The 12,842-nt window shown below is 41.1% G+C and overlaps 1 protein-coding gene across 1 annotated transcript in view; it reads right to left on the minus strand.

Moving 5' to 3' along the window:
* LOC122787927 (peripheral-type benzodiazepine receptor-associated protein 1-like) overlaps positions 1-12,842 on the minus strand; it is a 1,795,954-nt gene that overhangs the window by 1,224,528 nt on the left and 558,584 nt on the right. Inside the window, exon 10 of the mRNA XM_044054852.1 lies at positions 11,993-12,025. Coding sequence (XP_043910787.1) covers positions 11,993-12,025 — 33 coding nt within the window. The remainder of the gene's footprint in view (positions 1-11,992; positions 12,026-12,842) is intronic.

Raw genomic sequence — 12,842 nt, forward strand, 5'->3', positions numbered from 1 at the left:
GAGGCTCTCTGCTGCCCTGGTTCTGCAGACCACCCCTTCTGACCTTTGGGGTAAGGTCTAGAAGGGTGGAGAAACGGACTAGAGTCTTGCCGCCTTGCTCGCACCTGGTCAAAGTGTCCTTCACCTGAGGTCCAAACAAAGTTGTCCCATCAAAGGGAGAGTTTGTGAAGGGGACTGACGCCTGAGAGCCACTCCTGTGCTTTAGGATTCCAGCTGAGAGCAATCTTCTCTTGAGCCCCAGCAGCTGACGGATCCTGTACTACCTCACCCAATTCTTTGAGGATATCTCTTTGAAGTCGGAGAAGTGACATAAATAATTCAATGGCAAAGGTCGCTGAGGAAAACATCCGCTTACCATACCTGTCCATGGTCCTAGACTCCTTGTTAGGAGGATGGACTGAGGATCTGTGGTGGTGGCCACCACCATGGCATCAACCGGAACACCTTTAGTGAGAAACTGTTTTTCAGTGGGGTTTAGAAGGCCTCCTGGGACTGGTTCCACAGAATCAGGAGATGCATGAGACACCCAGGAGGTGGAGGGTCGAGATCCAAAAGCCTCCAGGTATACCGATTCATCCTCGGAGGGATTAATGGAGGGCCAGTTTCTCCTCTGTTTCAGGAGATCAAGGATGTCTGAAAAGGAGACATCCTCAGAGGGAGATCTTAGACCCTCATCTAAGTCGAGTCTAAGTGCTTCCTCTTGCAGGTCCGGGGTTCCCCTGAAGGATCAGGAGAAACCTCGGAAGAGGAAGTTCTTCCCAATGGGGAAACCTGGGGTGATGGATCTCTGGGTCCGGGAGCAAGAGAGTGGGAAGAGATATCTACAGGCACCATAGAGGGAGGAGCTAAAGGGACCGATTGTTGACTGAGCTCGGGCCAGCACACCTCATCATATCGAAGCTCCCCTCCTGGGAGGACCGAGAAGAAACAGGAATCCCGGACCCGAAGGCTCGCAGATGTCGGCGCAGAGCTGGACAAGGGTCCCCTCAGAACCGACCAGGGAAGCCTGATGACCGGATCCCTCCAAGGACGGTCTCAAGGAGGAGATAGGAGTCAAAGACAATGGAGCCGAGGTGGTATCACAGTCATGGTACCCTGAGCTCTGAAGGAGAGTCGAAGGAGGATTTTCTGGAGGGTGTGGAATAGCGGTCATCTGCTGAGACGGGCTATGGAGCATCTGGGCCAGTGCCTGTGATTTCAGCAGTCTACTCACCACTCTCTCCAAGTCATAGTCTGAGAGTCTGGAAGACCTTGAGGATCGGCTCCGATGGCTCCGCTCTGAAAGTAAGGGAGAGGCTGGAGCCGAGTGGATAGACTCCAGTGAAGGAGATCTAGATCTCTTTCTCGACGGAGCCATCAGAGCCAAAGAACCTTCGGCTGGGTTAGAGATATGTCAGCTCCAGCCGGGTATCGCTCCAGCAAAACATCCGAGAAGGAAGGATTGGCTCCAGGGAACCAAGGCCACAGACTTGGACATTGAAGGCTGGGCCTTGGATGGCTTTGAGGGCTTCCCGACTTAGCCGGCTTGAGAAGACCTCTTAGGATAAGTTTACCTGCAGGACTCTCTGGCTGAATGAGTGACAAATAGCACAGGAGTCCTGCAGGTGTAGGGGTCCCAGGAAGTGTGACCGTCTGTCAGAGACATCTTCTGACAGCACGAGTCACACTTCTTGAAGCCTGAGACCCTAGTGCCTTTAGACATGACTGAGTTCTAAACACAAACACACACACCACTCAGTCCAAAAATTACACTAACTATACAAAAACTAAGTACAGGCAAATAAAAACACACAGACACACCTAAACAAATCCTGACAGGAAATTGTTTAGGAGGGTAAGGCCTAAGGCCTGACTAACAAAAAATATGGATAAGGGAACGGGAAACTAACGGGAATAGGGCTAAGTGAATCGAGGGAACTAGTAAACTAATAATATGAAAAATTAAGGTACTAGGATAGCTAAATCTCTCAGAAAAGAGTAATTAAATTCACTTACCAGGAGCTGGCAAAAAAGGTGACCTCATGAGCGAAGCGGCAAACGAGATCTGGGGAATCACCGCCTTGCATCATGAGATATAGGGCTGCCTCGAGCTGGTAAAAGTGACTTTAGCCAACCCATCTAGCAAGAATGAAGGTGAGATTGACAACTTAACATTGTTTGTTAACCCCTTATAAAATTTCTACTTTTAGTAAAATGACTTTGTCCCTTCGCTGAATATGCAGTAAAGATGTAAAAGCTGATTGGGCGCTTATGTTTATGGAATATGAAAAATTAAATATTTATTGGGAAGAGAAGTATTTTTAAGGAAAAAACACAGCAACGTGAAGAACAAAATTCCAGTAACACACCAAACAGCCAGTTCAAAGAATTTTAAAATTTAACAGCAATTCTATGTAAAACTGAAAAACTAGAATTAGAATTAGATCTGTAAATCACACTAAAACTTAAATTGTTGGGACAGCCTTGATATGTTGCCACTGAAATACCAAAAATTCTTAATTTGTTAATTGCATTAGATTACTCTGATGATTCAATGTATTTCTACCATTGTGTAACAGTATGTAAATGAATGTATTATTTTGTGTGTATATCTTGCATATATGTTAAATCAATGAAACTTTAAAAAAACATATTGTATTCATAAAGAAGCAGAACATATTTTAGGACCCAAGTCAACAAGGGAATGGAGAAAGGAATTTTTGCCAAAAAGGATTACTGCAAGTAGGGTAATAGAAAATAAGCAAGAGCGAGATGTAATATTCTGGAGAAAATTTGCAAAGGAACTAAGGTATTGGCAGCAATTAATTAGAAAGGGATAGGTAATAGATTGTGATGAGGCCAAGGAGAAGTTTGGACTGCAGATTACAAATGGTCTTCCCTAAAAGGAAATATCAGAATACATACAAAGAAAAGGGACTATGAAAATTGAAAGACCAGCACTGGTAGGGTTTTTAATTGAGTTTAGAACAGAAGCTATTTAAAAAAGAATAATTACTGGGGCATATAAAGACTGCATGATAAGTATAAGAATCAATCACTGGAGAGTAAAAAGAGTGGAAACAGATGGAATGGAAAGGCATTAACAAACAATAATGGGGGGCATTTATACAGCTCCCAAGTATTCAGCAACGTCCTGAAGGTTTGGTGTTTTTGTTTAAGTATTTGCATTGGTATTCTTATACTCCAAGCAGACTTCAGAGAAATTTTCCTCTGGTAGACAGTAAATACTGGGGTGTCAAGGGAAAGAAGGCAGTACATGGGAACATATTTTTTGGCAGAGTAATGTGCTGTCAGACTTTTAAAAACTCACTGCCGACTACTTTGACAGAAATGTTGGGAAAGCAAATAGTTGTAAGAAAGGAAATGATTCTTTTGAATTGGGACACAGTATCTAAATTGCATAGTCATATTAAGGTCTTACTAAGCTTAATGCTATTGACTGCCTGAAAACAATTAATACAAATGGAAATAAAAATCTAAAACTGTAACCAAAGAAATGAATATTCTACAGGAGATAAAAGAACTAGATGTGAGATATTTAGAAAAGGAAATAGCAAATTACATAGAAATAAATGGAATTTGTGAGATGTTCAGGAGGAAGAGAAGTTTAAGTGATGGTGGAAGAGAAGTTTAAGTGATGATAGGAATTAAGCAATTAACTTATATCTGAAGTGAGTAATCACTATTAAAAGTGCATACTGCACAAAAAAGAGAAATATCACAATGGTTTGTTTTCTTTTCTAATCAATGTTGCAACTCGGATTTAATAAAGATGTTGGGAAAAAATCGTCAGACGGTGTTGACAGATGCCTAAACCAACATATCCCCCATCTCTGGAATAGGCTGTATTATCTTTATCAAGTAGAGTACTTCCCTAGCAACTTTAAAACCTGTACTGATGACAATATTGTTAATCACAAATTTTCAACAGGGATATGTGGAGAAAGTCTGTTTAACACAGGAAGATGTTAATCTCCCACCAGTATTGGGTGATGTGGCTGTGCTTACTGATGGTATCCTTTGGCTGTAAGCTTAGTGAGAACCTATAACATTACTGGAAGTGGAGTAATAGATGCAGTTCATCAAAGGGAGTCAGAGTAAGTTTCTGGACAGTTTCGGGTGCACAGATTGCTCAAGACGATGAGGCCACTGTAGGGGCAACTGCATTTGTTGTAGGCTAGAAGAGGACTATGAGAGTGACCCTGGGCTTGTGCTACCTGACCTTCTGAATGATTTATTTATTTATTTATTTTTATTTCACATTTGTTAACCAGGTTGGTCCAGCTGGGTAAGAATTTACCCTTTTTCAGTGGAGACCCGAGGGGAAAAGCCCCAGACATACAAATACACAAGAATAGAGACAAATTAGCAATATTACAGGGCAAAACAATCTTATGAATACAATGGAGAAGAAAAACAATGTACTCAATGGAACAGTACATAGCTATATATATATATATATATATATACAAAAAGTGTAGTAATAGGTTGTAACAGGAGAAACAACAACAATAAATCCAGCAGGTATGCAGGAGGGGAAGTTAAGGTTGTGGGTAATATAATGAAAAGAAACAAGGTATAATTAGATTAGTGGCTGAATTGTGTAAGTGCAGGGGCTTCAGATTTGAGGGAAAGTAGAGTGGGAGTAAAAAGTAGAGAGGGGTGACTGCACAAGGGGCCGTAGGTCAGAAGAGGGAATGGTGCAAAAGAAAATAGTAGTAGAGGAGGGATGTAGTGATCTAGAGGGAGGGTACAGAAAGAAGAGCAGCTGGATAAAGTAAGTTATAGAAAGAGGAAAAAGGTCTTATAGATCGGACTTAGTGGTGAACTGGGAATGTGGGGAGGGAGGGATTAAGTAGGATGGTAACAGGTACATATACGGTTATTATGGAGGTACACTATCAGGTCATGTTTGAAGTTAGGAAGGGAGGTATGACTTCTAATATGGAGTGGAAGATTGTTCCAGGTAAGGGAGATGGAGTGTTTATAGGGTATTTTACCTACGTTCTTGTTGGGTTTATAGACTTAGTAAGAGTTTATCAGAGCTGCGCAGGGATCGGAGAGGGGTGTACCAGGAGATCAGGTTGTACAGAGATGGACAGTCAGAGTTTGAATTAAGAATTCTGAAAGCTTGGATCAGCTGACATTTGGTCAGGTGTGGGAATTCGAGCCAATGTAGTTTTATGAGAGCGGAGCAGTGATGGGATTTATAGGGGCTACTGGTGACAAATCTAGCAATTTTGTTATAGGTTTGTTCTAGTTTTGCCAGCAGGTTATTTTGTAAATTGGAAAATAGACGGGAGCCATAGAGGAGGGCGGGGAGGAGATAGGATTGGGCTAGCAGTAGTTTTGAGTTGGGGGTCAGGAATTTGCTGTTTCTGTATAGCATGCCCAGTTTTTGGTGTGTTTTCTTTATAGAATGAATTATGTGGAGGTCTAGTTTGAGCTGGTCATCTATGATGACACCTAGGAGTTTAGTGTGTAGGTCTGGTGTTAAAATGGTGCCATTTAGAGAGGATATGAGAAAGGTGGATTTGTGATGGGCTAGAATTTTAGGTAGTAATAGTAAGCGCTTAGTTTTAGAGGGGTTCAGGATAAGTTGATTGTTGGAAAGCCACTTCTCAATAGAGTGAAATTAAGCTAGGGTGATATGGTGGAGGTTATTGATAGAGTCAGAAATGGAGATCAGAGCTGAATCATCTGCATACTGTATGACAGAGGAGAGTTTGCTGGTAGTGTGTAGGTCATTGGTGAAGAGGTTGAAAAGGAGGGAGCCGAGAATTGAACCTTGAGGAACACCGGTCTGAACTGGAAGAAAGGGTGAGAAGGAATTTTGCCATTTAACTGCTTGTAGGCGACTGGACGGGTAACTTGAGAACCAATTTAGAGTGGGGATAGAAATGTTCAGCTGAGAAAGTTTATGAAGTAGAAGGTTGTGAGAGAGACAGTATTGAAAGCCTTTGAGAGATCTAAGGCAGGACACGAGTTTATTACTGTCTCTGGCCACAGCTACAGTATGAGAGAAGGATAAGAGTGCAGTGTTAGTACTGTGTTTGGGCCTGAAACCGTGCTGAGTGTTGGTTAAAAGATTGTTTTGAGTAAGGTGGGAAAGCAGTTGAGAATGGATACACTTTTCTAGAATTTTGGAGAGGAGAGAAACAATGGCAATGGGACGGAAGTTGGATGGTTCTGTGGAGTTACCTCCTTTATGTAGTGGGATAGTGTAGTATTCCTTCCAAACAGAGGGGGACAGTGGATTCTTGGATTGAGCGGTTGATTAGAATGGAGACAGGAAGGGCTACAGAGTTAGCAGCAAGTCTTAGGAATTGAGGAGGTAGGTTATCAGGCGCGGGGGAATAAGGTTTGAGTATACTGAGGAGAGTTTTAATATAACTAACAGATACAGGTTTGAGCAAGAAGGGGTCAGAGAGGTTAGAGGAGTCAGATTGGAGGTGTGGGTGTGGTAATTGAAGTGACAGAACTGGAAGTGGAATTAGAGGTGGGGTTGGGGTTATTAGAGGTGTTAGGTACTAGTTTAGAAATGGTATCAGTGAAGTAGCAATTTAAATGGATGGTGGTATCTGAGGGAGATTGATTGGGAAAAGGGTTGGGGGGTGTGGGTGAGCCAGGGTTAAGAAGAGTTTTTATGGTTGACCAGAAAATATGGTAAAAAAAAAAAGAGGATGTTTAGCCTTGTGTCACACCGGGATAAAGTCCTTGCTGTACTCGAAATGACCTGGGTATAATGATGGGGGTCAAGATGACAGTAAGAGGCCGATGCAGGCTCACCCATCCAGAGGGAGGCTGTCTAGATTTGCTGTAGTAGCAGCATTAAGAACAGAGTGAGCTCAGTATTTCAAGTGACTGCTTGGATGGAAGGTTGCTTGTGAGCAGTGGCATGCAAGTGTCTCCAACAGGCAGCAGTTGCAGAGCTTGTAAGGCTGTCACAGGGTGAGAGGTAGCTAGTGCACACTTCCCAGAAGGAAGCAGTAAGAAGTTGCATCAGTGTCCTTGATCTCCTCACTGGGGAACTATGGGTCAGGTTGAGCCAGATGGGAGCCAAGGCAGGTTATGTAGATCCAGAGAACAAGGACAAAAACTAGTGGCAGCTGATGGTCAGCTGCAGGGATGGGGAGCAAACAAAAATGGGGGGTGAGGAAAAAGAGCAAAGAACCCTTAACTTAATGGGGTGTTGATGAGGGTATCCCTGGGATGCTCCTGAAGTGGAGAGATGAGGGAATCACAGTTGCTGCATTCAACACTGAGCACTGGCTGAGGATGTAAGGAGATCACAACAAAAATTTCCCCAGAAAGAGAAAAGCTTCCTTGATACAGAAAAGATGAGAGTCATATCATTAAACAGCTGTAAGCAATGACTAAGCCTAGACATGGCTTCCTCAGGAATATAACTACCAAAAATGGTCCGACATAGGCCATTCTAATACCCTCACTGCTTCTCAAATCAGGAAACAGGAGATTTTCCCATTTGCGTACTAACGTACAAAAAGAAACTGTTGTCAGTATGAATGGCAACTGCACCTTGGATGGTGCGTCCTGAAATGCCTGCAAAGTGTGGAGGACCATCCTCATCCCCAGTACACTGGTGTGCAGAATGGATCCATTTGAGACCAAACTCCATGAGCTATCTGCTGTTGACAATGCTTCCACCACTTTAAGACAAAGGTTTTGTGGGAACAGCCACTACTGGGGTAAGAATCTGGAATGTTCTGTACACATTACAATTTTGGACTATGAAGCCACCATTATAAATATCTCTTGCATGCCCTGGCCTGGAAATCTTTATCTGTTGAGCCATGGGATTTGTTAACAGTAACCACAGTACTTTTACAGTCAACTAAACCACATGTGAAAACCTAGTATCAGAGCCAATGTAGACAGCAGCTGCTATGAAGTCCAGTGTTCTGAAAACAGCAACCTGCTGAGACTAGAGTAAACACCCTGGAACACTACAACTTGCAGATGAAGAATCCTGTCTAAACAGAGATGTACTTTGCAGTATTCACCATTATTCCCAAGCACTGGGAAAGACACTCTTGGAACTCCTGAGCTGCAATTAGTCTAAAGCTGTAATTGCTAAGAGACAAATGTCCAGTTATAGAAATACTTTATCCCTTGCAGTCTCTGTTTCACTGCAACTACAGACACCTATCTGATAAACACATTGGGGGCTGAGGTGAGACCAAATGGAAAAATCCAGAATAAATGACTAGCTCCAACCCAAAACCATAGAAACCTAAACTTTTTGGTAATTCTGATATGTACACAGCTATTGTTGGAGGTCCAAACAGCACAGTCAATCTCCTTCTTGCAGGCAAGAAAGTTCAGAATGCAAAAAGACCATCTAGAAAACATGTTTGGAAATAAACTTGCTTAAGTCGCTCAAATCAAATATCAGCCTGATGTTCTTAGTCTTTTATTCTGAACATGAAAGAACCTGAAGAAATAAACAAATCCCTTCTGCTTGAATGGGACCTCTTGGGTGGCTCTTTTGTTACTGAATAGAAGACCCTTTTCTTATTTTAGTTTTTTTATGGGGTGGGGCAGACAACAGATGTGGAAAGGATTTGTACAGCCTCTGGATATCATGATCATTATGCATCTGTCTTGCATACTGTCTAGCTACACATTCAATGGAAGGTCAGGTGACCCCCGAATGCTTCCAAAGTGGGACATCTGGGCAAGGTCTCTAGGATTAAACTGCTGTTCCACTGCCAAAAGGCAACCAGAGAACTTTTGCCACTGCCAGCTGCTCTTGCCACTGGGCATGCATCTGGTGCGGAAGTTTTTATGGCACAATGGTTCTTTCAGATCTCTGCTTAATGTGTTGCTTTTGGTTATGCTAGCATCATAACTGATGCAGACATTTTTCTGCCATGGAAAAATATGGATACAGGGTAATGAAGAGTCTGAAATTTAACGCCAACAACTCTAAGATTATCTTAACACTCGCTGTCCCAGATGCACCATCTGCTGAGTTATTCATAAGCTGCATGGTGACATCTGAGATATAGGGTACAGCTGCCATCTGTGACTGCAGCTTAGTGCTGTACTGTCAAACAATGACTTCTCCAAATGGGACAGCTCATTGGCCAGCTCCCAATGGAAGCTTAACATGTCAGATGATTTGCTGCTTTCAGTGTGCTTGCACAGGATACATGAACAAGTTTCCCAAATCTGAGTTATTCATAAGCTGCATGGTGACATCTGAGATATAGGGTACAGCTGCCATATGTGACTGCAGCTTAGTGCTGTACTGTCAAACAACTACTTCTCCAAATGGAACAGCTCATTGGCCAGCTCCCAATGGAAGCTCAACATCTCAGATGAGTTGCTGCTTTCAGTGTGCCTGCACAGGATACATAAACAAGTTTCCCAGATCTGCTGTTCACTACTCTGGAGTCCTTGGGATCTGCCTCTCAGTTTTACTTGCTGTCACCTGCAGAAAATATTTGTAGGCATAATTTGGCTGTATCATAGTGGCGTGCCAAAAAATTAATGTACTCAAATGAATTTTAAGATGCATATTACTGAAAATGGCATACAAATATTTATTCATCTTCCTCTCCTTATTACTTCATTGGTTATCTTAAACAATAAGAATCTTATAAAATTACTGTTATAACATGCAATATATTTATATATTTGCTTAGATATTGCCTTGCTCACACTACTGACTGTTCCTTTAAAGTTACATCCAACATGACAAATTACTTTGTAAGAGAAGCACTGCACATTTATTTAACAATATAAGTGGGGTCAGAGGTACAGCAGAACATAAGGGGTGTGTGTGTTGTTTTTTTTTTTTGAGGGGGGCTGTTTTTGTTTGCCTTTCCAAAGGTAAGAACCCTAACAATTTACTTCTCAAGCACAAATACTGTATACTTAAAAAGATAACTTCCTCTTTTAGACAATTCAAGTAAGGACCATTCAAAGTGTACAGACATACTACCATGAAAAGAGTATAAAAATGGTGGGAGAATTATAAATTAATTATCAAAATAACTGAATTTAACATCAGAGATGGAGAATAATGGGTCTATATTAGATACTCGAAGAGCCGTTTCATCGAACGCCTCTTCGTCGTCCCGTAAACCACGAAAACACAAAAGAGTGAACGTGCATATAAGTGATTTCTTTCCCTGGGAAAGAAATTGCTTACCCTAAACAAAAAAACACATCACTGCAAACAATACAAAGTGGGGGAGGTTGTGTCCCCCACCCCCCCTAACTAAATATACCAACTCCAAGATTGCACTACAGTGGGGAAAACGGCAAAGTAACAGAGGTGGCCAAGCGATTTCTTTCCCAGGGAAAGAAATTGCTTATATGACCGTTCGCTGTTTTGTGTTTTCATTATTTAATGGTCGATGAAAATGCATTCAATGAAACGCCTCTTCAAGAACCCAGAAAAACACAGGGACAGGAAGGATTTCCTTTAATGACTAAAAATAAGCCTGGATAAAAAAATATCAAGTATCTCTAACAGTAACAGTAACATACATTTTTGATAATCAAACTACATACAATGAAAACAAATTATCTTTAGATTACAGTCAGCTTCAACATTTTCAACAATGAAATATGGAGGAAAATTAGCCACTTTCAAAAGGTGAAGATTCTTTTGTAAAAAGCTTTGCTCTGCAAAGAACCTGTGATGTTCTAGTCTGAACTTTCAACCTTTTCACTGCAAATTTTAGAGTCGCCATGGACAGATTTCTAGTCAAGCAGCTTACTTTTCTTTTATAATACATTCTGCTATCATAGAATAGTACCCAAACACAAATACTGCAACCCTTTTTTGTACGGACTCAATGCATTATCAGTACGCTATAAAAAGTATTGCTATCGCTTTACTTTGAATTAAATAGGATCAACAGGACTTTGCTTTCTTTAGTGTATAAGTGCATCCCTTTTTTTGAAAACTACGTTTTAATACACAGCAAAGTATAAATTCAATGATCTAATTACAACTTACTACATTTGAGTGCACATAAAGATCTAGGCATGAAACTCTAATATTCTCCCTCAGATACTAATGGCACATTAATCAAAATAAGTGACTGCACCTGTAAGAGAGATGTTAACAGTTTAAATGACAGGAACTCCAACAAGCTGCCAAAAGTAATGCCCATCATGCACTGAGACCCTTCTGTTTTGGGATATAGCTTCTAATTATAAAGATGATCTGTCATATATATGACTGACTTATAACAAGAGAAATTGTACTCATCTACCATTTATTAAAAATGAAATAAAGTTCACAATATTGTAGAAAAACGTTGCATCAATTATCTAAATACAGAGGCAAGACAACCTGCCACCGCTTTCTAAGTGGATGCAAAGTCTGTATGTGTAAACCCATAAACACCTTGGAGATTATTTCAGCTTGCCAATACTATGTATGTAGTCAATCACTGCCCCAAGCAATGCCTCATTAATGCTCATGGGAAAGTTCTGTCGGGGGTAACCACAGCATGGACTATATAAACCAACCAACATTGAAGACATGAGGCAATAAAATATCATTCTCAGTTTCTGTGAGATACTACAATGATAACAACTTGATAAATGATATACTACTGAATAACATCTGGATTTACTAATCTGTTAGACACCACTGCACTAAGCATTAAATGCAACTTTACAAGACACAAGCAAGACACAGAGTGAGCTGCAGTCACAAGTAAAGCATCTTAACATAAAGCTATATATTGCATCAGTCACAGCAACTAACTAAAAGACCATCACACATGTTAGAATCATAATACCTGCATGCAGTCCAGTGTTTTCTGTGAGCAATGAAACAGGAGGAAGAGGAGGAGAAGAAAAACAATGAAACCAAAAGCATGCAAGAAAAACAGAAAGGTCAGGGTTAATCATATCAAACACTCGGTTAATTAAGTAAAAGTTAAGACAGCATTCTCGCAATTAAGGCATTCAATGTAATCAGAATAAAAGTTACTGTATATACCAGCTCTCTTCGTAGTACTAGTTGAACCAGCGCCTGAAATCAAACAAAGCACATACACATTTGACTAATTCAGAAGTTGTGAAATCATAGCAAATAAATGTTTTTGCATCAGTCACTTGGGATGGACTAGCAAGGGGTCACGTCTAAAGCCTATATAATTTCCAATATAACCTTTGCAAACAATCCTTTAAAAACTCAAGTGTTTTCATTAGACCTCAGATATACTTAACTTGGAAAGTGCGAAAGTACAGTTTTGTACCTACCATAAATGTAGATGTTCGAGGATCCACATTGCTGCAGTCCTAACCATTGGGTAGTCCGCTGTCCAGTCGGCCCGAATACCAAAGTATATGGCTGACGCGGGTCAAGGCGCATTAGACTGATGTCAGGACGTCAGGGTACTAATGCGCATGACCGACGTCATATCCTCAGTCTTTTCTTGCCCCAGATGTCAGAAGACCCTAAAAGACAAGGCCCAAACCAAAACACCAAAAGCCCTGCATCAAACATATATACAATATATACAAATGTACAAGAATATATATATATATATATATATATTACCACCACCCCTAAACACAGAGGGGAAGGAGTGCAGCAATGTGGATCCTCTACATTTATGGTAGGTACAAAACTGTACTATGTTCTTCATTCCACATTGCTGCAGTCCTAACCATTGGGTAGAATCCCAAAGCAGAGGTAAGGAGGCTGGCAATCATAAGGAAGCAGGAGCTGTCAACATGCCTTGCAAAATAGCTGTGGCAAAACCAGCCCTAGATTTAGAGTAGAGAGGAAGGTGGTAATGCTTAGAGAAAGTATGCACTGAACTCCAGGTAGCTGCCTCCAAAAT

The sequence above is a fragment of the Protopterus annectens genome, chromosome 13.part0 (genome assembly GCF_019279795.1).
Source record: "Protopterus annectens isolate FY-2018-M chromosome 13.part0, PAN1.0, whole genome shotgun sequence".
Taxonomy (NCBI): Eukaryota; Metazoa; Chordata; order Ceratodontiformes; family Protopteridae; genus Protopterus; species Protopterus annectens.